Source organism: Schistocerca nitens, chromosome 2, assembly GCF_023898315.1.
Source record: "Schistocerca nitens isolate TAMUIC-IGC-003100 chromosome 2, iqSchNite1.1, whole genome shotgun sequence".
Lineage (NCBI taxonomy): Eukaryota > Metazoa > Arthropoda > Insecta > Orthoptera > Acrididae > Schistocerca > Schistocerca nitens.
The window spans coordinates 325,187,661-325,214,152 of record NC_064615.1 but is presented as its reverse complement, the minus strand read 5'-3'; the positions used below and the strand labels follow the sequence as shown (position 1 = coordinate 325,214,152).

At 40.1% G+C, this 26,492-nt stretch overlaps 1 protein-coding gene across 2 annotated transcripts; it reads left to right on the top strand.

Annotated features, from left to right (window-relative positions):
• The first annotated feature begins 518 nt into the window (after nt 1-518).
• LOC126236125 (28S ribosomal protein S10, mitochondrial) lies at nt 519-26,289 on the top strand. 2 transcript variants are annotated; one of them, XM_049945198.1, is made up of 4 exons: nt 519-669; nt 1,293-1,442; nt 1,536-1,666; nt 25,256-26,289. In XM_049945198.1, the coding sequence occupies exons 1-4, from the start codon at nt 655-657 to the stop codon at nt 25,581-25,583; spliced, it is 624 nt and encodes a 207-aa protein (XP_049801155.1). In that variant the 5' UTR covers nt 519-654; the 3' UTR covers nt 25,584-26,289. The 2 variants fall into 2 exon arrangements, with proteins under 2 accessions (XP_049801155.1, XP_049801156.1); XM_049945199.1 differs by lacking the exon at nt 519-669 and adding an exon at nt 1,105-1,170.
• Nucleotides 26,290-26,492: the final 203 nt, after the last annotated feature.

Here is a 26,492-nt window from a genome sequence, read left to right as displayed (position 1 = left end):
TCATGTAGCCGTGTGTTATGTGAGGTCGAGGCCGTTGATATAGTGTGGCTCTGATGTGAGAGAGTTTGCGGTTTGGAAAGCAATGAAAACCACAAGAAAGAATAAAAGTAAATAGGGCAGACGTAATTCATGTATACAAAAGAAAATATTACTTGAACGGCTCCACTTAAGAGTGAAATGTGACATTTTTAAACTTTAGATTATGATCGGATCGATTAGTACACCCATAAACTACGCAAGCTGGCATATTTGATAAATCAACTACGTCTCCACGCAGTAAAAGCACCAGATGCTATTTAGGAAACGACCACAAAAGCCCAACAGTCTAAACTGGGCATGGTCATATCAGAATTACATCATGGGGAAGTATCACCGCGGTGAACCATAGAGGTATAAATGAAGTGAACCTAATGTTTTGGGCTACATAAGTTAGCGGACGTCGGCTTCACGTTTGTGACGTAAAGACAACTCCCTTTTTTTTCTGACCAACGTGTTCGCTACGATACTTCATGAAAATATTATCTTTGTATTGTTATTGTCGTTTGTGTGGTTATCTTTGTGTTATTATTGTTTTTATGATTTAGTAGCGGGTGTTAAGGTTGGTTAATTGGTTAAGGAAATTAGTGACTAAGTTTAACAACGACAACGGCCAGCATGAACAAAATGTTGGTAAGTTAAATTGATCCATACAAGTTGTTGTGTGAGTACGTTGGCATATTAAGGATTTGTACTAGAACCGCGTTCGAACTACTTCAAAAAGATATACACCTTTAATGATCATCACGTTATTTTTTTCGAGCTAGTTATCTTAATTCGCAATTTAATTTGACCTACATACTGCAGTAGAAGCGGCATTTTATTTCCTTTGGTATTTTGTTGTGGTCTTCAGTCCCGAGACTGGTTTCATGTAGCTCTCCATGCTACCCTATCCTGTGCAAGCTTCTTCATCTCCCAGTATTTACTGCAACCTATATCCTTCTGAATCTTCCTTTGGTATACCGTAACATTATTTCTACAATGTATTGTGATTCATGCAGTGATTATTTTCTGTGTGCAACCGAGTAGTCAGTTCTGCCCATATTAATGCTGTTAAATGTTGAAGTGGCTCCGTTTTATATTTCTGTTAGGATGTCTCGACTGCCACTAAGTGGAGTAACGGAAAGAGGTTAGGTAAGTGTATATGTTGACACATCTGAACATACTTTCAGGGATTATGTGGTGTTCCCATACTAGAAATATGCTTGTTGTGTTAAAGTAATAATTCCCCTTGAAACCCTATACGTCTATTTCAGGCAGTAGCAGCACTTGCTGGCAAGTGTAAGCAGCTACTGATGCCCCTTCAACATGATGTGCCAGTTTCGATTTCCAGCAGATTGAACTTGAGTATTATTAGTAGCTTCTGTACATCAACAAATCCTGTAACTACCAAATCAGCACTACAGGTAAACATTGGCGAGACAGCATACATTTGTCTCGAGATAGCCAAAATTTGTTTTGTTGCTCATTGTTATTTCTTGTGTGCTTACTTGTATCAGGAAGAGGAGCTAGACAAACTGTATAAAATTTTGGAAATAGAAGTTCGAGGAAATGACCCTGCAGTTCTAAAGAGCTATGAGACCTTTGCAACAATGGCAGCTCGTGAATTGGGAATCACAGTGGGAGAGTGGCAAGTACAGTACATATGTAAAATATCATGACTAAAGTTTGTAATTTTCGTGTAACCTAACAGTTAACATGGCAAATCGAATTATGAACAGTTAGAATGATACTTCTTATATATGGAAATGTTTTGACAACGTACCATTATCAGTGCATAATTTCGTATCTTTTTTACAAGTAAACTATTACGTGTTCTACTATAACTTTTGCTTGGGGAGGGGGGCAGACCTTTGTACACTGCAGACTGCAGATAATCAATGTCTGACAGCCCAGTTAATCTGTTGCTTGACTTGTTCCACACCCCTAAAGATTCTCGGTGAGATTAACAGAAAGAAGAATTGAATGTCATCTCCTTTTTTTGAGAAATTAACGAAAAACATATTTTCAAATAAATTTGCTTCCTCCAGGTGCAGTGTAGTCCTCTTTTTGTTGGTTTGAGAACTGTATACAGGAACAAATTTGTCATTTCAAACATGTACATAATTTTGTCAGTAATCCACTGTTCATTATTTGATAGTGAATGAGAAGACTTAGTTAGGTCACAAAATATTCCCAGTGGTATTAATTTCTGATTGACTCTAATGTGTCATCCATCAAACTAAATATTGTGTATTCTCTTGACAGCCTTGTTTGAAATAAATCCAAACTGTTTTGTTGCGAACAGTTGCCTTGTATATTGTTTGTGTTACATACTACAGGGAAATAGTACAAAGAAGTTACAGAATGAAATATTACTTCTATATATCAATGGTAGGCCATGAAACTCTTGTAACTCCATTTTGTTAAATTTTGCAGGTGAAGCAAAAACAGTTTCTCAAAAAAAATAATATAAAGTGATGTGGAAAGTTGCTACATATGTAACACTATAGTAGAAGCCTAGTTGTTGTCAGAGAGAAATCTGTGCACTTTCAAATCTCTCATTAATTATGGAGTTACTGGAATTATGAATTTTTGTAGACAGATGGAGTTATGAGGTTTTCATTGCCTACCATCATTCTGCTATTCATATTGGTTTTTCAGAACAGCTTTTACTGAAGAAATTTAGGTCTCTTGAAAGAATAATTCTGTTTCTTTCTGCCTCTTGTGTGCCATTGTGAAGTATTACCTCTTTGTCTGCTTAACGCATTATCGCTATTTTGCAAAACGGAGGTGAGTTGAGCTTACTGATACCAAATGCAAGCTTTGATCCATGACATACTGTTGTGATGCCCTTAAACAGAAGTAGAACAAAACACTGAGAATATTTCTTTTCTGTATTAATTACGTGCAAGATATTTGTGACAAACTGAACTGCAATGTAGCCCAGTGACTAGGTTGGTTTGGAAGGTGAGAGTTCCGTTATAAGTCAGTGAAACCGCCATATACATATGAAATCTTAGCTGTGTTGAATGTAGATTTCACTGTGTGGTTTATGTCTGCCATTTTGATGATTTGGATTGAAGCAGATGGGTGCTATGTGTAGGTTCATGTTTACTAGAATTAAATCTCAGTTGTATCTTTATTTACTTCTTTTCACATGTGATACTTGTGGATTATATCTTCCAGCAAAAAAATAATTAACTGGAGAATACTCACCAGTTTTCTCTAATACCTGCCAGCAGTGTGCTTAAAGGTGTCAAAGGTGAATATTGGGAAGGCAGTTGTGTAGACTTACTGCTATCTAAATTTAACTTGCTTAGAGTTGTGATGCTCTCAGCTTGCATCAGTTTAACAGTGTCTTGTTTAACACAGATCATCTTCCCGTCATTTCTCATTGCCAGTGAGAAGGACACACTGTTTGCACAGCTGCCATCAGGTAGAATTGTAAGAAACAATACAGGGTTTCATATGGCAACACTGCACACCGTGTTCTCATCTGGGATTTTTAAAGTGTGGATTTTGCTTTATCTGTAGTTTATTATCAGCTTATTATTGAAAAACAATTTTCCTAGTTTGAGTTCCTTGAGCAGCATATTACAGATTCATTCTGTCCGCTATGAGAGTCGAAAGGTATGAAAAGGACCCGGTAATTGAGAAGAAGGCAGTCAGGCAGGATCCTGGCTTATCCCTCATATTATTCCATCTGTACATAGAACAGACAATAAAGGAGACCAAGGAGAAATTTGACAAAGGAATTAAAGCTCAGGCAGAAGGAGAAAAAAAAAAAAAAAAAAAAAAAAAAAAAAAAAAAAAAAAATTTTGGCAATGACATCATATCGCTATCAGTGATGCAAATAATGATAGATAAGTTGAGTGAAACAGATAGTGTCATAAAAAGAAGTTATAAGGTGGACATGTATCAAAGTAAAACAAGAGTAATAGAGCATAGCTACATTAATTCAGACAATGAAGAGAGAATCAGACAGTCATACTCTAAAAGTAGTATAAGTATTTCACCAAATCGGCAGCAGAATGGCAATAGCAAGATAAGATTTTTTGAAAAAAGGTGAAATATTGTAATATTGAACATAAAAGTAAAGTATTGAATCTACCGATACCACCTATAAGTGCTTTGACCCAAGGGCTTCATGGCACAAACTTGACTAAAAGCAGAGAGAGGGAGGTGAGTGAAAAATGTGACTTTTGTTTGTAGATTGCTGCTGCAGATGTGTTTGTTATTTTATTTCTCGTTCAGCTACAGGCAAAGCGTGATACACTTACAAACATCAACATAAAAATTTAAATTAACATTAACAATGATTTACAATAAAATTTTCAGGGTTTCCAGCCACAAAAGTGCTTGGTCACTTATCACATGTATGTCCATCAGATTTCCTCCCTTAAGTCCGTGTACGTCGCACTCAACTATATGCTGCATGGTTTGACTCTCTCCGCACTCACAATTGGGGTCCTGGGAGAAACCCCACTTTTTCAACAAATATCCGCACCGACCAACACCTGTCTGCAGACGATTTAGAGTTACCCACACTCTACGTTGGAGTTGGAAGCCTGGAACTCGTTGAGATGGGTCCTCAATAAGGAAACTGTTATTCACTTTGCTTTCCTGCCATTGCTGTTTCCACAGGTTATCGATATCAATCTGTTGTTTGAGTTCTTTCCAGAAGGGATTTCTTGACATCAATCTGTCAGGGGGAGGAGGTAGGTCCCTGAACTTTTCTTTGTACCTCTGGATTGCTCTTTCACGTCTAATCGAGGGTGGTTCGATATTGGCAAGGACGGGCAGCCAAGGTTTCGGGGTGGGTCTTACTGTTCCTGTTATGAGCCTCATTGTCTCGTTAAGTTGCACATCAATATATCTGACATGCCTACTGCGGGCCCAGACGGGTGCGCAATATTCCGCTACACTATACAGAAGTGCCAGTGCTGATGTGCGTAGAGTTTCAGTGGAACATCCCCAGGTTGTTCCTGCCAGTTTCATTATGATGTTGTTTCTTGTTTTCATTTTTTGGGTGACTTCGTACAGGTGGCTCTTATATGTGAGAGTGCGATCTAGCTTAACACCCAGATATTTTGGCGTTCTATCGTTTTTCAACAATTTACCTTTTATTTGCACTTTTAGCTCACGATTTGCATCTTTGTTACACAAGTGCATTATTGATGCCACGGATTTAGTCGGATTTACTTTGAGGTGCCAGTTGTCATAATATTGTTGTAGTCGTTCCAGATCCCTGTTTAAAATTTCTTCCAGTTCTTCGAAAGTGTTGGCGTGAGCCGCGATAGCGATGTCATCTGCATACATAAAAGAACGAGATTCCAGATTTGGGATGTCCGCTATGTATAAATTGAAAAGGCATGGAGCCAGCACAGACCCTTGGGGGAGACCATTTTGTAGTGTCCTGTAGCTGCTTGTTTTCCCATTCAGAGATACCTTGAATCTCCTGTTTATCAACATATTTCTGACTAGATCTATGATCTTCTTGCATTTCACGACTTTTGACAGTTTATACAGTATCCCTTTTGTCCATACGGTGTCATATGCTGAGGTGAGATCTAATAATACCATGCCCGTTTTCTTTTTGTTTTGGTAACCTCTTTCAATGAAAGTGGTTAGGGCGAGAACTTGGTCGCAACAATCTCTTCCTTTTCGGAAACCGCCTTGCTCTGGGGGAAGAGCAGCTTCTATTTTACTTTCTATTCTGCCTAGGATGACTCGTTCAAACAGCTTGTAAGTGGTGCACAATAAAGATATCGGTCTATAATCTTTAGCATTCTCTCCTGTTTTCCCTGGTTTCTGGATGGCTATGACTTGTGCGTTTTTCCATTGCTTTGGTAACCGGCTGGTATCTATGATATTAGAGAAAAGAGAAGACAGCCATGCTCTTCCCTTTGGCCCGAAGTTCTTCAAGAATTCTGGAAGAAGGCCGTCACAGCCAGCTGCTTTACCAGGTGACATTTTCTTTAGTGCTATATTTATCTCTTCTTGTGTTACCCAGTTCGCTAAACCTGCTTCCTCCTCGCTTGCATCTAGCTCTTCATTCATCAGTTGGTGCAGTTCTTTTTTCTTCGAGGCGGAGGCATGGATTCTGGATGTTTGTAGTATAGAAGAGCATATCTTGTTAGGGGTCATTTTATTATTGATGTTCCGTCCCTTGAATTGTGCTCCGCCAAGTTTCCTCAGTAGACTCCAGCTCTTCTGTGAGGAGTGCGTAAAGTCCATTTGTTCCATCCGCTTTTGCCATCTCTGTTTGCGTTCCTCGTCCATAGCTCTTATGAGCTGTTCTCCTAGTTCTGGATTCTCTGTTTTGTTATATTCATCGAGTAGTTGTTCGCACTCCTTTGTCCAGCATGGGATGTATTCTTTCCGCGCTCCTCTTGATATTGAGTTATGTGCCGCTTTAATAATTAACTTCGTAAATCTGTCGTAATTTTCTGGAATTGGGGGAATTCTGTTTACATTATTTTCAATGGTATCCTTAAACTTAACCCAGTTAGCCTTCCTGAGGTTCCAGCGGGCTATAGGGGGGCTCTTTATTACTGGTATTTGGATCCCAAGGTCTATAATAACTAGTCTGTGTTGGCTCCGAGGAATACGGCTCAGTACAGTTCTCTTAGACGGAAGTGCTATTCCAGTTTCTCCAGATGAGACAAAACAAAGATCGGGCGTTGATGTTGTGCCCCACGCTCCTGAACAGAAGGCGGCCGGACGTAGTAATACCTCCCGGCCCTCACAGGCGAAGTTACGCAAGATGTGTTTGTGTGTTTTGTTTACAATATGTGACTTAGTTCTTGTGTGTGCCACATTGGTCATTTGATTTTGTGGTTGTTTTGGATTTGATTTGTCATTTGTGTTCGTGGGTCAACGGAAGCGTCCGATACCACCCTTTGGCTGTTGGGGCGTGTGACGTCAGGACAGCACGGAATTTAGTTTGTGAGAGTGGTGTGTTTGTACGTGTCATTTTGATGTGATTGGTGGTGCTCTCTGGTGGTGTGTTTGTGTTGTGTGTTAGGTGATGTTTTTGGTTTAGTTTGCGTGTGTGGCATGTTTATAGGTGGCATATTGTTGTAGTCTGCGGTTCTCTCTGGTGGTGTGTGTATTGATAGCGTGGTAAGGTCAAGGGAAGTGCTCGATTCCAGTGGATTTTGTGTGTAGTGGAAATTGGGGAGGTTGTGGGGTCTTGTTATTTTAGTGTTTTTTGTCGTTTGGTGTAGTGGCGAGTGTTTATATTTAGTTTGTCCCCACCCAAAAACCCCCAATTTCCAAGCTTGTCTTGTTAGTTTGATTAGGTTTTTTGTGGAAGGTGTGTGTGTTGGTTTTTCGATGTATTTTCGTGTTTGTTGACGTGTTTATGTAATGACGTCATAGGTGCCATATTGGAGTTATAGTGGATGGTCGTTTCTGCCACATTTGTGACATCATGGGTCAAAGTAGACGGGTGGAATCGGACGCTTCCGTATTTCCGTGTTCGTTATGTGTAAAACTGATGTAGTGTTGCTGCTGTCATGGAGCACGTGCCTAGCACTAATGGATTTTGTTGTACCAGTTCATGGGGTTGGATTATGTTGTTCACATGGTCTATAGGGTGGTCAGAAACAGTCTGAAAAGATTGTAATGCCATTGCAGGGCAATCTGTACTGAGAAATAATTGTTAAGAAAAAAATTGGATGCATTGTGCCATTTCTGAGTTAATTAACATTAAGTTAGTCAATCAGGTCATTGCACATATGAATACAAGCAGCCTGCCAGATACAACTAGTGTCAGTTTTTCTCATAGTGTAGATGATAGCGCACAAAACTGCTCAGCTTTTATCTCAGGCTCGATCCTTACAACTGCCCATTTTCAATTTTTGTATCAACCTCTTGTTCAGTCCATGGAAACCAAATGAAGATCACAATTTCTGTGTGTGTGTGGGGGGGGGGGGGGCTGCTTGAATTTGGCAATGGCTTGCTTGGCTAAATGCAATGCTAATTAACTTGGGAGTGGTGCAACATATCCAATTTTTTTGTTAACAATTATGGCTCAACACAAATACCCTGCAACTCCTTTACAAGCTTTTCTGACTGTTTCTAACCTTCATGTATATAGGTCTAATAGAAATTTTGATCCATTTAGGGGATGTGGGTGGCAGCTTGAATCACATTGAATTTTAAACCTGTATAGGTTTAGTGGAGATAACAGTCTATATGAAATTATTTGATGACTTCTGCAATTTTTTATTCAATTTTTGTTTGTTTTCATTATTTCAATTTTTGTGTTACCCACCCTGATTCCCAAAAAACTAGTTTGTCAGTTTCTATTTCAGTAATATTTTCATGGTGTTGGTGATGTCGAACATTTGTTGTTCTGTGAGGCCTGGATCACTGCCATTTTGATGCTGTTTCTGGCTTATCAGCACAGTATCGTATGTGCAGTTCCTGAGACGAAGAGACACACACACAGACTAGACAAGCATGGAGAGATGCATCAAACGTGACTACCACTACTAATTAACAGGATGGATTTCTTTTAGTTTATACCACTAAGGTTGTCAGTATAGACCAAGAAACATGGTGACCTTCACTAACTTCCTAGTGCCATACTCTTTAGAATCTGATGTTTTTACTTTCTGATATTATTGTCAATTATAGGCTTAAACTTAATTGTTCTCTTTTAAAAATTCTGAGAACAGTAGACCTATTCTTGTTCAAAACAATTATTCTCTAACTTCATTGTACAATTACTTAAAAAACAGGTTATTTATGAGAATTTTCGAACACTTACAAAACTATGAATAAAAAACCCTCGGTGTACATGCCGCATCAATTCAGGATGAAACGCCAAGCTTTCAACCACTACCTCCATGGTCGTCGTCAGGGCTAAAATTGACTTTCGTGAACTAGCGAGGCTCCCACATTTATATGCAAAGGACGGCTTCTGATTGACTGGAATACGTCATAGCAACAGCGGTATGGCGCATAGTGAAGTGGTGCCCTCTACTTCCATAGATGTAGTTTCTATCCCGCGTTGCTTGCAGCACCTCCTTTGAATCTGGAGGTAAAGTGCGGGAAGTTTTTCTCTGCGATTTTTCTTTATCCAGTGCAATCTTCCAAGTGTTGCGAAGTGCATAGCCGTTGTCTCTGTTAAAGTTATTGTCACTAAGTCTAATTTCGACTGCTTCCCAGATCACAGAGTCCCAGTAATTCGATGCATGGGCTATTACTCTGGTTTCTTCAAATAAAATCTTATGCTTGCTAAGCAGGCTATGTTCAGCCACAGCTGATTTTTCCAAATACCTCTATTTCAGGTGGCGCTGGTGCTCGATGCAGCGGTTGGCAACGGTTCTTACAGACTGGCCCACGTACTTCTTGCCGCATTCGCAAGGAATAGTATAAATTCCCGGCACTCTTAAGCCGAGACTATCTTTGACTGGTCTCAACATTTCCTTAATTTTCCTAGGTGGTCGGAAAACTGGTTTTATTCCTTGCCTCTTTAGGACTCTGCCTATCTTGCTTGTTGTAGCACCGCAAAAAGGAAGCCGCGCTATGTATTGGTCCTCTTTTTGTATATGGCCGGCATCGTGTCTTACTTTCTTGGACAATACTGATTTCATTTCACCGGCAGAATAACTGTTCCTCTTGAAAACAGTCGTCAAACGGTTAATCTCGGGACTGAGGTGGTCCTTGTCGGCAATAGTCCTGGCTCTGTGTACTGAAGTATTCAGCATAGCTCTCTTCTGAGACGGATGATGGAAGCTGTGGCTGTGTAGATATAAGTCTGTATGGGTTGGCTTCCTGTACACAGAATGGCCCAGTCATCCATCCGGCTTTTGCTCCACCAACACATCTAAAAAAAGTAACTTCCCTTCCTCCAATGTCAATTTTATGTTTGGATGTACACCATTTAAATGTTCAACCAACTGCTGCAGCTTGTCACTGCCGTGTGGCCAGATTAAAAAAGTATCATTGACGTATCTGTAGAAGCATGATGGGCGGAGGTGAGCACTGCTCAACGCTCGTTCTTCAAAATCCTCCATGAAAAAATTCGCTATTGCTGGTGACAGTGGCGAACCCATGGCTGTTCCTTCCGTCATTTCATAATAATTTCCACTGTATAAAAAGTAAGTGGTCGTCGAGGTATGCCGGAACAACTTCAAAATTTCTGAGGAAAAATGAGCAGCCAACAGTTGTAATGTGTCATCCATAGGTACTTTGGTGAACAGAGAAACCACATCGAGGCTGACCATGATATCATTTGGGCCTATCTTCATTTGTTTTATGATATCAACAAACATTTTTGAATTCGTAATATGATGTGGGCAGTGACCAGCTATAGGCGCCAACAATTTAGTTAAGTATTTTGCAAGCCTGTATGTAGGAGAGCCAATAGTGCTAACAATCGGTCTCAACGGGACGTTCTCCTTATGAACCTTTGGCAAACCGTACAGTCTTGGTGGCCTAGGTGCTCTCGGCTGTAAGTTCTTCACCAGTTCGTCGGAGAGGCCAGAGTTTTTTAGTAGCTCCGTTGTCTTCCTGCTGAGTGCCGATGTGGGATTCTGTCTGAGAATCCGGTATGTGCTGTCTTCCAGTAACAATCCAACTTTCTTGTGGTAATCTGTAGCATTGAGGATTACCGTGGCATTCCCTTTGTCAGCAGGTAAAACAACTAGATCTTCATCCTTCTGCAACAATTTCAGTCCTTGTCTCTCCTCTCTGCTGATGTTTGACTTAGGCGGCTTGGATGTCGCTAAAATCCGGCTAGTAGCAAGCCTTACGTCATCCACTGCTTGTTGAGGAAGATGACGAACTGGTTGTTCCACTCCACTAATAATCTCAACCACCGGTAACTTACGTGGAGCTGGGGCAAAGTTCAATCGTTTACTGAGAGCCGAGATGGTAGCTTCATCAAGTTCCTTGTCAGAGAAGTTGATAACAGTGCGGTGAATGCCATTGGAACCAGTAGTGCCTTGATCACGGTTAAGCCGCTCAAATTTATCGGCCTGTTTCGCCGTAGTCCTGCGAGGAAAATTAAGGAAATGTTGAGACCCGTCAAAGATAGTCTCGGCTTAAGAGCGCTGGGAATTTATACTATCCCTTGCGAATGCGGCAAGAAGTACGTGGGCCAGTCTGTAAGAACCGTTGCCAACCGCTGCATCGAGCACCATTGCCACCTGAAATACAGGTATTTGGAAAAATCAGCGGTGGCTGAACATAGCCTGCTTAACAAGCATAAGATTTTATTTGAAGAAACCAGAGTAGGATAGGAACTACATCTAGGGAAGTAGAGGGCACCACTTCACTACGCGCCATATCGCTGTTGCTATGACGTATTCCAGCCAATCAGAAGCCGTCCTTTGCATATAAATGTGGGAGCCTCGCTAGTTCACGACAGTCAGTTTTAGCCCTGACGACGACCATGGAGGTAGTGGTCGAAAGCTTGGAGTTTCATCCTGAATTGACACGGCATGTACACCGATAGATTTTTATTCAAGAAGTACGTCGCGAAAGACTTCGTAGCCATATTAACTTACAAAACTATATTTGTGTAAGTACCGGCACAAGTGCTTTGAATATGGAACTTATTTCATAGCAAACCAGCATTTGTTGTTCACAGTCCTGCCAAAGAATACATCACCCCTGAGTTTCATTGTATATCAGTGGAAATAAACATGCATTTTTGAGAATTTTCGGAGGCTACCATTGTCCTGTGCATAATATATGAGCAACTTTTAGTAAATCGGTGTGCAGATATTTTAACAAACATCTTGTGTTACATCTAGTTGTCCCTTAAATGGAAATAACCCTATATATTATGTGGAAGTATCGTAAATTAATTCAGTTTTCGATTTTGCCAACAACTGTAATTAACCTCAAAACATTTTAAGAAACTAGAAATTCTATCACAGGTTTTTGTGTTGTTTTAATAGAAATCTTGTTTTGTGTATTTCCTTCAATTCTTATAGGGAATTAGCAACTTTTTAGCTCAAAAAATTAAAAGATAATCAGCAGCCTTAATTTAAAGTTATTTGTTCACTGTCTTGTAATACATTGCATTAGACAAAATGCAGCCCCCCTGTGAATGCTGCTCTCGAACACGGGATGTGTTGTTGATGTTCATAAGCAGCTGGAAATCGCCCTGACTACTGTCAAACAATTGGCAGCTGCAGCGAATCAGTGTGTTGGAAGAGCACCCAAGAGTCGTGTACCTATACCTCAGATACCATCCGCTTCTGTGGATCATATCTCCTCTGCAGAAAGTACAAGATCTGCCATTACTTGTCCACTTGACTGTGAGTGGTGAGTCAGCGGTAGATCTGGGTGTCCTTTACAGGGTGGACTGGGACCAGGGAGGACTCAGGGTGTTGCACTAATTCCCCTAGCCAGCAAGTTTGAGGTTCTGTCTTTCACTGAAACTGAGTGAGTGTCCCTCACTTCAGCTGTTTTGGGGGAATCTGTTTTGTTCAGTGTCAAGAGGAGGCATACGCAAAAGTATAGGGTTCAATTCATTATCAACATGCGGCAAATGATGGCGTCCCTTATGGAAATGGCAGCAAGGGCAGGAAATGACACCTTGTGTGCTCAGTGTGCATATCTAGGAACCTCATTCAACATGTTGAAGATGCTATGCTGGCAGCCGTTGAGGGAACAGGGTGCAGCCAAATGCAGATTGTGGCGCAAACTGGAACACGATACCTGTCGTCTGGACTGCGAGGTCAGACTTGGGTCATTCCAGCAACTGTCAGAGAAGGTTGAGAAGACCAGTCTTGTGCATAGAGTTTCAGTGAACCTCGCAATGTGCAACATTGTCCCCAGAACTAATTGTGGACCTTTGGTTCTGAGTCAAATGGAAGGACTCAACCAGAGGCTTCAGAGGTTCTGTGACAAGCTAGGCTGTGACTTCCTGGACTTGCACCATAGGGTTGAGAACATCAGAGGCTGCTATTCAGGTAGCTGACTGTGTATGGAGTGCACATGAGGTGGTGATAACGATAGCTGTAGGAAACCTGGAAGTATTAGTGTAAGACTGAAAGAAGTGCCTCCAACATGTGAGAGCATTAAAATCCTAATGGTAAACTGCTGAAGCATTCACAATAAAGTCCCACAATTTGAAGCGCTCATGAAAAGCTATGAAGCTCACATAATACTAGGTACAGAAAGATGGTTGAAACCTGAATTGATAGCAATGAGAGTTTTTGGGGAAAATTTAAGTGTATATTGAAATAATAAGCAAATGGGAAATTGAGGCAGTGTATTTTGTCACAGTAGACAAGAAATTCATATCCATGGAGACGGAAATCGAAGCTGCATGTGTGATTGTTTGGGCAAGACTCAGTATCAAGGGTGGTCATAACTTGATAATTGGAACCATCTATCGCCCACCAGACTCATCTCATGATGTAACTGAAAACTTAAGAGATAACCTCTTTTTACTTGTACATAAGTTCTCCAATCATACTGTAATAATCAGTGGAGATTTTATGCTCCAACAATTAACTAGGTGCACATGATAAGGCATCCTCCGAAACATTACTAAATGCCTTCTCTGAAAACTACCTAGAACCAATAGATAAGAAAGCCGCTTATGGGGAACATACATGGAATCTAACGGCAATAAATAGACCTAAAAATAAAATCATTAACTCCATTTTCAGTTTAATTCTTGTATCACTGAAAAGATGAATGAAATAAATATTAGTGTCAGTGGTGTTGAGAAACAGCTGAAATCGTTAAAATTAACAAAGCTCCATGGCCCAATAGAATCCCTGTTGGATTTTGTACTGAATTTCTGGTTGAGTTTGCTCCTCTTCTAACTACAATCTTTCGTAGAGCCCGTGGACAAAAAACCGTGCCCAGTTCTTGGAAAAAAGCACAGGTTACACCCATCTACAAAAAGGGTAGCAGAAGTGATCCACAAAACTACCATCCAATATCCTTGATATCAATTTGTTGTAGAATCTTAGACCATATACTGAGCTCAGACGTATCTTGAACAGAATGACCTCCTCATTACCAACCAGCATGGATTCTGAAAACATCAATAATGTGAAACCCAACTTGTGCTTTTCTCACATAATGTACTGAAAGCTTTGGATAAAGGCAGTCAGGTAGATGCCGTATTTCTTGGTTTTTCGAAAAGCATTTGACTCAGTACCACTCCTACATGTATTGTCAAAAGTATGGTCAATGGGGTATTAGAGAAATTTGCGACTAGATTGAGGACTTTTAGGTTGGAAGGACACAGCATGTTATCTTGGATGGATAGTCCTTATCAGATGTAGAAATAACTTCAGTTGTGCCCAAGGGAAGTGTGTTGGGACCCTTGGTATTCATGTTGTATACTAATGACCTTGCAGACAGTATCGATAGTAACCTCACATTTTTTGCAGATAATGCAATTATCTGTAATGAAGTACTATCTGAAAGAAATTGCATAAATATTCAATCGGATCTCGGTAAGATTTCAAAGGAGTGAAAATATTGGCGTCTTGTTTTAAATGTTCAGAAATGTAAAATTGTGCACTTCACAAAATGGAAAAAATGTAGGATCTTATGACTATAATGTCAGTGAGTACTGTTGAAATCGGCCAACTCATACAAATAGCTGGGTGCAACACTTTGTAGGGACATGAAATGGAATGATCACATAGACTCAGTCATGGGTAACACAGGTTTTAGACTTTAGTTTATTGGTAGAATATGAGGGAATTGCAATCAGTCTACAAAGGAGGTTGCTTACAAATCACTCATCCTACTGGATCTAGAATATTGCACATGTGTGTGGGACACGTACCAGATAGGACTAACAGGGAATATTGAACCTATACAGAGAAGGGCAGCATCCATAGATTTATTTGATCCATGGGAGAGAATCACAGAGATATTGAAGGAACTGAACTTGAGGACTCTTGAGAACAGACGTAAACCATCCCAAGAGAGTCCATTAATGAAGTTTCAAGAACTGGCTTTAAATGATGATACTAAGAATACATTACAATTCCCTATGCATTGCTCACATAGGGATGCGATTAGAATAATTCCTTCACACACAGAAGCATTGAAACAATCATTCTTCCTGTGCTCCATATGTGAATAGAATGGGAAGAAACCCTAATAACTGATAGAATGGGGTGTACACTCTGCCATGCACCTTACAGTGGTTTGAGAGTACAGGCGTAGATGCAAAATATTGTTTTATCAGTCTGTGTGCAGATTTCCAGTCTATAGAATTTTACTCTTTCCAGATGTACTGTTACTATATTTATATGGGGCTCCCAAACCATTTCAAATACCGCTTGTGGTTGTTCAGGCAAACACACCATTATCAGTTCTGGAAATGTGATTCTAGCTGCCGGATTTCCATTTCCACAATCGATTTTTGCTCCAATATAAACACACAGCCATTTTTGAAACATACGTGAGTTGTCAGGTTACACAAGATGTAAGATTAAAAAATTGAGTGACTTTTTGTGCAGTGAAGGATCAGTAGAAACATTAAACTAAGGTTGAAGTTCTCTACCACTAATATTTAATTGAAGAGAAACAGAAATTGTGGTGACTAAATCAGAAACCAGAACAGCTGAGGCCCAGATACCATATTTGGCTGGTCTGACAAAACCACTTTAGGCCTTAATATTTAAAAAGAAAGCAAAAAACGAACTCCAGAATTCAGTTTTTGTCCTGTGGAAGTTATGTCACGTGTAGTCATAGTGTGTATCTCTTAATTCACCAGAGCCAAGGCTCACCAAATGTGCCAACTGTTGTGTTCTCCCTGTCTAGTTATTGTATTTAAAAATAAGGTCAACATGTACCTAAGCTGCTAAAGTTGTGGATTGTTGTTTTAGTCCAGGGGGTGGTATATTGACAAAAGAAAAGAACTTTATTGATTTTTTTTTATGTTGTGTGCATCCAAAGATTTGAAAAAAAGGTTTTGGATTTTTTTTTCACTTATTGTTTCAGTATACTTATTGTCCTGTCTGATGGTTGTAATAAAACCCATGACAGACATATTATTTGAAGTAATTTGTGTAAAGAAATTTACTGTATGATAAAAGTTGTGTAGAATCAGTGGTGATAAAAGTTCATCTTCTCATTTGGATTCTTTAAGATTCAAATTTCTACAGAGTATATTTTATAACTGCCTTTCCACATAATATTATTAACGTACTAGCTAATTCTCTATATATGTTATTGGACTACTGTTAAGTGAAAAGTTAATGCTAATAATAATGATTATAATAATAATAATATATGGCATAATCCTTTTCAATTTTGAATTGCATTAGGTAAACTCTGTTCTTTATCACATTTACGTTAGATACATTCGGGTGTGACCATTTTATAAGCTAATATTTATTTCTCTTTGGACTGCAAAAAAGAACTTCTTGTTAATGAAGTTAGTGTTCAGTGAAATTATTTGGCTATTCAGTTTTTAATAGGACTTACACATGTGAAAGTTCATATGTTAAAGATTAAGTAATTTGATACCTGATTACTACACTCATGCTCATAAATTAAGGATAATTGCAGAATGTGGTGCCACACAACGTGACACTTCACAAAACTGGTGTCAATAACATAGGCACATAGGGAACACACACGACACAGATCTAAAAGTCCACGGTATTGGTGATAAGTTGATAAAACCGTCTCGAAACACATGTGCTACAAAATGCCACTGTTTCCTGCACATGTACACAGACATCAATATGGGATATGATCACCATGCACATGTACACAGGCTGCACAATGGGTTGGTATATTCTGGATCAGGTGGTCGAGTAGCTACTTGGGTATAGCCTCCCATTCTTGCACCAGAGCTCCTGAAGTGTCGTAGGGGTTTGAAGATGTGCAGCGGTACGTCAACCGAGAGCATCCCAGACATGCTCCGTGGGGTTTAGGTCTGGAGAACAGGCAGGCCACTCCATTTGCCTGATATCTTCTGTTTCAAGGTACTCCTCCATGCTGACAGCTCGGTGGGGCCGTGCATTATCATCCATCACGAGGAAGGTGGGACCCACTGCACCCCTGAAAAGGCATACATACTGGTGTAAAATGACGTCCCGATACACCTGACCTCTTACAGTTCCTCTTTCAAAGACATAGAGGAGTGTAGATGCACCAATCATAATCCCACCCCACACCATCAAACCACGACCTCCATACAAGCCCATTCAAGGACATTAAGGGGCTGGTATCTGGTTCCTGGTTCACGCCAGATGAAAACCCGGTGAGAATCACTGTTCAGACTATACCTGGGCTCGTCTCTGAACATAACCTGGGACAACTGTTCCAGTGACCATGTACTCTGTTCTTGACACCAGGCTTTACGGGCTCTCCTGTGACCAGGGGCTAGTGGAATGCACCTTGCAGATATCTGGGTGAATAAACCATGTATGTTCAGTCGTCTGTAGACTGTGTGTCTGGAAACAACTGTTCCAGTGGCTGCGGTAAGGTCCCGAGCAAGTCTACCTGCAGTACTCCGTGGCCGTCTGCAGGCACTGGTGGTGAGATATCGGTCTTCTTGTGGTGTTGTACACTGTGGACGTCCTGTACTGTAGTGCCTGGACATGTTTCCTGTCTGCTGGAATTGTTGCCATAATCTTGAAATCACACTTTGTGGCATACGCTGGGCCAGTGCTACTACATGCTGTGTTTGACCAGCCTCCAATCGCCCTAGTATTCTACCCCTCATAACATCATCAATGTGTGTTCTTTGAGCCATTTTCAACACACAGTCACCATTAGCATGTCTGAAAACATCTGCACACTTACTTGCTGCACTGTACTCTGACCACTGCGTATGTGGACATCTGCTGGCGCCACCGTGCGACGACCGCAGGTCAAATGCACCGCATGGTCATACCCCGAGGTGATTTAAACCCGCAAACCACCTAGGCAAGCATTGTTTCACCATGTATCAGCACTATCCGTAATTTATGAGCATGAGTGTACTTTATTTTTCTTCATAATAATTCATCATTTTCATTACTCATTTTCCATTACCTAATACCAGATGTTTTAGTTACTCCTCTTTTATTTCCTAGGTATATTTTGCTACACACATTGAAATAAAAGAAGTCTAATAAAATCTGAATGGTATATACTAGTACCCCCCCATGAACCATGGACCTTGCCGTTGGTGGGGAGGCTTGCGTGCCTCATCGATACAGGTAGCCGTACCGTAGGTACAACCACAACGGAGGGGTATCTGCTGAGAGGCCAGACAAACGTGTGGTTCCTGAAGAGGGGCAGCAGCCTTTTCAGTAGTTGCAAGGGCAACAGTCTGGATGATTGACTGATCTGGCCTTGTAACAATAACCAAAACGGCCTTGCTGTGCTGGTACTGCGAACGGCTGAAAGCAAGGGGAAACTACGGCCGTAATTTTTCCCGAGGGCATGCAGCTTTACTGTATGATTAAATGATGATGGCGTCCTCTTGGGTAAAATATTCCGGAGGTAAAATAGTCCCCCATTCGGATCTCCGGGCGGGGACTACTCAGGAGGATGTCGTTATCAGGAGAAAGAAAACTGGCGTTCTACGGATCGGAGCGTGGAATGTCAGGTCCCTTAATCAGGCAGGTAGGTTAGAAAATTTGAAAAGGGAAATGGATAGGTTAAAGTTAGATATAGTGGGAATTAGTGAAGTTCGGTGGCAGGAGGAACAAGACTTCTGGTCAGGTGACTACAGGGTTATAAACACAAAGTCAAATAGGGGTAATGCAGGAGTGGGTTTAATAATGAATAGGAAAATAGGAACGCGGGTAAGCTACTACAAACAGCTTAGTGAACGCATTATTGTGGCCAAGATAGATACGAAACCCACACCTACTACAGTAGTACAAGTTTATATGCCAACTAGCTCTGCAGATGACGAAGAAATTGAAGAAATGTATGATGAAATAAAAGAAATTATTCAGATTGTGAAGGGAGATGAAAATTTAATAGTTATGGGTGACTGGAATTCGAGTGTAGGAAAAGGGAGAGAAGGAAACGTAGTAGGTGAATATGGATTGGGGCTAAGAAATGAAAGAGGAAGCCGCCTGGTAGAATTTTGCACAGAGCACAATTTAATCATAGCTAACACTTGGTTTAAGAATCATGATAGAAGGTTGTATACATGGAAGAACCCTGGAGATACTAAAAGGTATCAGATTGATTACATAATGGTAAGACAGAGATTTAGGAACCAGGTTTTAAATTGTAAGACATTTCCAGGGGCAGATGTGGACTCTGACCACAATCTATTGGTTATGACCTGTAGATTAAAACTGAAGAAACTGCAAAAAGGTGGGAATTTAAGGAGATGGGACCTGGATAAACTGAAAGAACCAGAGGTTGTACAGAGTTTCAGGGAGAGCATAAGGGAACAATTGACAGGAATGGGGGAAAGAAATACAGTAGAAGAAGAATGGGTAGCTTTGAGGGATGAAGTAGTGAAGGCAGCAGAGGATCAAGTAGGTAAAAAGACGAGGGCTAGTAGAAATCCTTGGGTAACAGAAGAAATATTGAATTTAATTGATGAAAGGAGAAAATATAAAAATGCAGTAAATGAAGCAGGCAAAAAGGAATACAAACGTCTCAAAAATGAGATCGACAGGAAGTGCAAAATGGCTAAGCAGGGATGGCTAGAGGACAAATGTAAGGATGTAGAGGCTTATCTTACTAGGGGTAAGATAGATACTGCCTACAGGAAAATTAAAGAGACCTTTGGAGATAAGAGAACCACTTGTATGAACATCAAGAGCTCAGATGGAAACCCAGTTCTAAGCAAAGAAGAGAAAGCAGAAAGGTGGAAGGAGTATATAGAGGGTCTATACAAGGGCGATGTACTTGAGGACAATATTATGGAAATGGAAGAGGATGTAGATGAAGATGAAATGGGAGATACGATACTGCGTGAAGAGTTTGACAGAGCACTGAAAGACCTGAGTCGAAACAAGGCCCCCGGAGTAGACAACATTCCATCGGAACTACTGACGGCCTTGGGAGAGCCAGTCCTGACAAAACTCTACCATCTGGTGAGCAAGATGTATGAAACAGGCGAAATACCCTCAGACTTCAAGAAGAATATAATAATTCCAATCCCAAAGAAAGCAGGTGTTGACAGATGTGAGAATTACCGAACAATCAGTTTAATAAGCCACAGCTGCAAAATACTAACACAAATTCTTTACAGACGAATGGAAAAACTAGTAGAAGCCGACCTCGGGGAAGATCAGTTTGGATTCCGTAGAAATACTGGGACACGTGAGGCAATACTGACCTTACGACTTATCTTAGAAGAAAGATTAAGGAAAGGCAAACCTACGTTTCTAGCATTTGTAGACTTAGAGAAAGCTTTTGACAATGTTGACTGGAATACTCTCTTTCAAATTCTAAAGGTGGCGGGGGTAAAATACAGGGAGCGAAAGGCTATTTACAATTTGTACAGAAACCAGATGGCAGTTATAAGAGTCGAGGGACATGAAAGGGAAGCAGTGGTTGGGAAGGGAGTAAGACAGGGTTGTAGCCTCTCCCCGATGTTATTCAATATGTATATTGAGCAAGCAGTAAAGGAAACAAAAGAAAAATTCGGAGTAGGTATTAAAATCCATGGAGAAGAAATAAAAACTTTGAGGTTCGCCGATGACATTGTAATTCTGTCAGAGACAGCAAAGGACTTGGAAGAGCAGTTGAATGGAATGGATGGTGTCTTGAAGGGAGGATATAAGATGAACATCAACAAAAGCAAAACGAGGATAATGGAATGTAGTCGAATTAAGTCGGGTGATGTTGAGGGTATTAGATTAGGAAATGAGACACTTAAAGTAGTAAAGGAGTTTTGCTATTTGGGGAGCAAAATAACTGATGATGGTCGAAGTAGAGAGGATATAAAATGTAGACTGGCAATGGCAAGGAAAGCGTTTCTGAAGAAGAGAAATTTGTTAACATCGAGTATAGATTTAAGTGTCAGGAAGTCTTTTCTGAAAGTATTTGTATGGAGTGTAGCCATGTATGGAAGTGAAACATGGACGATAAATAGTTTGGACAAGAAGAGAATAGAAGCTTTCGAAATGTGGTGCTACAGAAGAATGCTGAAGATTAGATGGGTAGATCACATAACTAATGAGGAGGTACTGAACAGGATTGGGGAGAAGAGGAGTTTGTGGCACAACTTGACCAGAAGAAGGGATCGGTTGGTAGGACATGTTCTGAGGCATCAAGGGATCACCAATTTAGTATTGGAGGGCAGCGTGGAGGGTAAAAATCGTAGGGGGAGACCAAGAGATGCATACACTAAGCAGATTCAGAAGGATGTAGGTTGCAGTAGGTACTGGGAGATGAAGAAGCTTGCACAGGATAGAGTAGCATGGAGAGCTGCATCAAACCAGTCTCAGGACTGAAGACCACAACAACAACAACAACAACAACATATACTAGTACTTTCCAGTTTGCTGGATATGTTTACTTGTTGCGTTAATGACATTTATTATGCCTTCTTTGCTACCAAGCTTTTCCAGAATGATTAGTGTAACAGCACTGCATAGTTACATTTCATGTAGGGCAGCAATTTATTCAGAATAGGTGCATGAAAATTATTCTGTAGTAATTAAAACCTTGTTAGTTGTCTTCCACTTGCCAGTTTGTTAAGAGTGGTTTCTCAGATAGTATTAGCATATGTATAATCACATTTATGCTTGTTGCTTGACCTTACTTTTCACTAGTAAAAATGTGTGTTCTCTTAAAACTAGTGCAGTGAGTGCTTACAGTGTGTTTCTGGAAGTCTCTATTCATATACTGCATGTGTAAAGGCTGATGAAAGTACTGTTTACTTCAGAGAACTCTGGCTCTAACCATGAAGGAGTACTAGCTTCAGGAGGTATGAAATTTGATTCAGTATTGTAATCTCTGAAATAACATCACGTACCCTCTCAGTCTATGAAATTTAATTTCATTTCCTCCTCCCCTTCTTGGTCCTTCACTTTTTTGTGAGGCCAAGAAGAGAGAGAGAGAGAGAGAGAGAGAGAAAGAAAGAGAGCCATTGTTTGACTTATCTCATTAGGAAATAAACAGAAATTACTACAATTAACCATATGAATGGCACTGACACATGCAACAGACTAGAAAACTGCCTTTCTGACCTGTTATATGTCTTGTATGTATCAGCCATCAGTGACCTGCAGCTGAATGTTTGGCTTTCCTCTCTTTTGTTCATCTCCTCAGTCCTGGGATTTCTGTTATTGAAATACTTTATCACAGTGCCTTTAGAAGCAGTACATAGAAGGCTGTTGGACATTCTTAGACTTTCAAAATGTCTGTTTCTGTAATTTTATAAGTTGACTTCTTTGAGTTGCCAATGTTATTTACTGAATGTCTGCTGTAAGGTTTTTCAGCATTTCTGACACTGAACACTATGTCAGATAAATCTGTGACTATTTGCAGTCCTGTCATTGTATCCTCACTGTCTCCTGTGTGTTGATGTGGTAAGAATTTTGCAGTTTGTACAAATTTCTTTACCTAGCTTTGGACACCAGTGATCATTCTATGATCATAAAACTTTCCATGACACATCATTGCTGTTTCCACTGCCTAGTTGAGTAATAACACAGTACCAGTAGGTACTGTGTTAATGTGTAGGTGTATGGAGGAGCATAAGCTTTCTGAAAGTTAACAACAGTACAGCATGTGATCTCTTGACATTATCGATTAATGATGTACTTCTGAGTGAACGCTTGGAACAATACAACCTGGTTATCCTGATCTATTGCTCATACAAAATTGTGTGAAGAATGGGAGTTGGATTTTCATGTTTGGAGTTTTCAGAATCCATTTGGTTGTCAGAAAAAAGTAATTTCATTCAAATTAGGTCAACATATTTATACTTGGATATTCTGCAACTGATATATATTGAGAATATCCAGGTTGCGCTTTCATGGGATGAAAATTATCTGTGTTATCTTCCAATTGCTGAGAACAATTTTCTGTTCAGGGGATCTACAGAAATGTACTGTCAAGAGAAAGTTAAGTCAGTTGAAAATTATGCATAGAACTTTCTGTAATTGACTGGCAAATTCTTCTAATCCAGCACATCTATTTTTAATTTTTCAATTTTTCTCACATAATAACTAAGTTTAATGGAGACACAATGAGTTAAATCATAGTCCAAGGAATAAATTTAAAGTTTGCTTGACCAAATAAAAGAGTAACTATGAAACTTTTTTCATACATTTTGTACTGCGATGCCGCGGCTTTGAGTGAAGGTGTCGTGTGTTGGACATGCCACCATTCTTTTTCATCTATAAAATGCAATGACAGTTGTTGTGTAGGCATGTAGTATGATGATCTGGGCCTGCCATTCAGTTATGCTCTGGTCAATCCACCAAAATATCAGGAACACTAGTGTCCTCAACCGAGGCGATAGGGAAGGCACCCAGATCTTCCCATCTGTGAAAGCGGCAGGCTGTGGTATTGAACTCTGTGACTGGTGATTATGATGAGGTAGTCCTCTCTCCCAGTAGTGGCTGTTGTTGCTCAGTAGCATGCAAGAAATCTACAACAGACTTGTGCTAGACATCACTTTACAGTAATCGGAGGATTGAGTGCAAATGTCATGTAGGCCATTGATCTGTCTGACCGACTGCCTTATGAGCTAAAATGCTGGGATATTTATGGAGCAAAGTAGAGGTTAGGCATAGGTCTTCCTATTATGAAGGTATCATTGACTTCCACTATGCCATGCTTGGCTAACGAGTTTGTTGTTGTATAGGACAGGTTGGTAAAAGCTCTTGATACATGTTATTGCATTAGAAATGGCATTTCTTTCTTCACATATCGACGCGCAGGTCGCCGAAGTGGCGTCAAATCGAAAGACCTGCACCAGGCGAACGGTCTACCCGACGGGAGGCCCTAGCCACACGACATTTCCATTTTTTCTTCACATAATGAACATGACATGATCCTGTCCAGCTGCTATGCCCCACTACATTTCTGCTTACTTTCACTGTCTGGTTCACCAGAAGCACTGATGTATTTTCCCCTGACCCAGTCTCCATGGTGAAATGCCGCCTCCTGTCAACACCGCCATAATGTAAGCGTGGTATCTTCATTCTATTTCTCAATGCAAACTGGTATTCAATAACTTTTTTGGTCATGTCATTCTACGTACAATGAGTTTTTCAAGATAAAAAAGTTGGAAATGTCAAATTAAACACCTATCAACCATCAAATTTCCAAACTTATTTTGTTTGGCAACCAGTTTCAGCATTTTACTATGCCATCTTCAGGCCCCTGACCGATGAGTAGGGAAAATCTATCTCAGTTGTGATCAAAACAGGGACCAGCAATACTGGTATTAGTAATATTTGCTTCAGTGATCACTTCAGCCATCACCTGCCAACCTGAAGTGATCACTATAGCACATATTACTAATACCAACATTGCTGTCCCCTGTTTTGATCATAACCAAGGTAGATTCGTCATACATGTTGGTCAGGGGCCTGACGATGGTGTAGTAAAATGCTGAAACTGGTTGCCAGAAAGGTGTTTAATTTGACATCCTCCACCAAACAGCGAAGTTCCCCAACCATCTCTAAAAAGATGGACAGTCAGAGAAAAAAAGTGGGGTAGGGAGGCAGCTCTTTGTTTCTTAACGTATGAGTTGTAAGCAAAATCTGTGAAGACTGTAAATTGAATAACAAACCACTTGCAGTCTTTCATTATTATACAGTAGGTAGGTAGTGATATGCTACATTAATTTTTTGGTGAGTCGAAATGTCTTAGATTTAAGAGATGTGAACAAAGGTTTATTTCAGATATATTATTCACTTGGTTGTGCACTGTACATCTTCCGTATACTTTCAGTTCAGACTAGCATTTATTGTTTAGCAGTACATTACCTTCTCAGAAAAAATAAATAAATACTCTATCAGAACTATCTTGTGTTATCTTAGATGAGAGAATGCTGTACTTGTTATAGGGAGGAACAAAAAGGTATAAATAAAAATAAGAATAGGCAAATCTTATTACTGTAACTTTTCGGTGAATAGCATATGGTCTTTCTACTGCTACTTGCCCAGATGAAATAATAAACTTACATTGATTACCTTTCATTGTGTTGGTTGTACACAGTTATATGCACAGATGTTAGTCTAAAGGCACGCACTTTTAACTTTTATATGCAATGTGTCATACATTCAATGATTTCTGCTAGTACATAATGTTTCCATAAAGTAAAAGTATAAATTCTCATAATGTGTTTTGCAGCTGGTCGCCACGCAAGGCACACCATGAGAGGCTGACTCTGCTGAAGTCAATACATATCTACAAGAAACACCGTGTTCAATATGAGGTTCGAACATACTTCCGTTTCATGCAGTTCCTACGGCTCACCGGTTCTACTGCAGACACGTTTCTTGAATACATCCAGCGTAACCTTCCAGAAGGCATAGCCATGAAAGCAACTAGGGTTGAGGTGCAGCAGCTACCTCCACATTTACATCCCACTGCAATTCTGGAAAGTATTCAACAGCAGCAGCAGGAACAACAGCAGCAGCAGGAACAACAGCAGCAGCAAGAGATTCAACAGCAGTAGCTGTAATCTTTGGTTGTTGCAGGGTTTTGTAGTTGAAGTGTATGATGTTTGTGACATAACAGACATCTTTGTTTTAAGTGTGTCATGTCATTCTGCATTTAACACTCTGTGTGATTACTGTTCTGTAGTGTGTCATTGAATGGAAACTTTAGTTTTGATGAACCAGTTATCATTCCTCAAAGTTGGAACTATAATGATCACTTACAGTGTTAAAAAAAAGTTGTTGATTGACTGAGGCCATGCATTATTTATAAGTGTGTTCTGTGTGTTCACATTTTTAGGCAGTAAACTGTTCAAGTGAAATGGAACAGGGTATTATTTTATCTCTCGTTACTGCAGTGGTGCTAACTGTGTTATGTACTTTATATGGATGACAACAAGTGTTATTTAGTTATCTGTGATACATGTGTAATTGTGTCTTTTCCCACTTGAATGTAATGTAGACAGAACTGAATTACAGTGTTACAGCTGCTGTTACATTCTGCAAAATGTATCAACTTCAGTCAGTTCTCCCACTGGAGAGCCAGAGTCTGATTGCAGAAAGTTACGAGGAGTAAAGAGGATTCCAAATACTTTAGGATTAAAGGAGACCACTCACCACAAAGCAGAAGTATTGAGTTTCAGTAGGCACACACAAGAGAAGGGAAACTTGCTAGCTGGTAGTTACAGCGCTATCTGTCTAAATAAATAGCATTATTAACTGTGACTGGTTGCTGTTTTCTTCTTAGCAAGAATCATATAAATACATGTTTTTAACTAGTATAACTGTTTTCAGCAAAAACCGCTTCTCATAACCATCAGATTTTCTAGCTCCAAATAGAACCACAGTGTGGCACAAAGACCAAGCACCATCTACTAACGCATGTTTGGAAGATTTTCTCCATGGTTTGGCAACTGGACCAAGTTTAG

Coding starts and splice junctions, on each gene's coding strand:
- LOC126236125 (XM_049945198.1), top strand. Junction 1,443..1,535: donor CTACCAAATCAGCACTACAG/GTAAACATTGGC, acceptor TACTTGTATCAG/GAAGAGGAGCTAGACAAACT. Junction 1,667..25,255: donor GGAATCACAGTGGGAGAGTG/GCAAGTACAGTA, acceptor TGTGTTTTGCAG/CTGGTCGCCACGCAAGGCAC.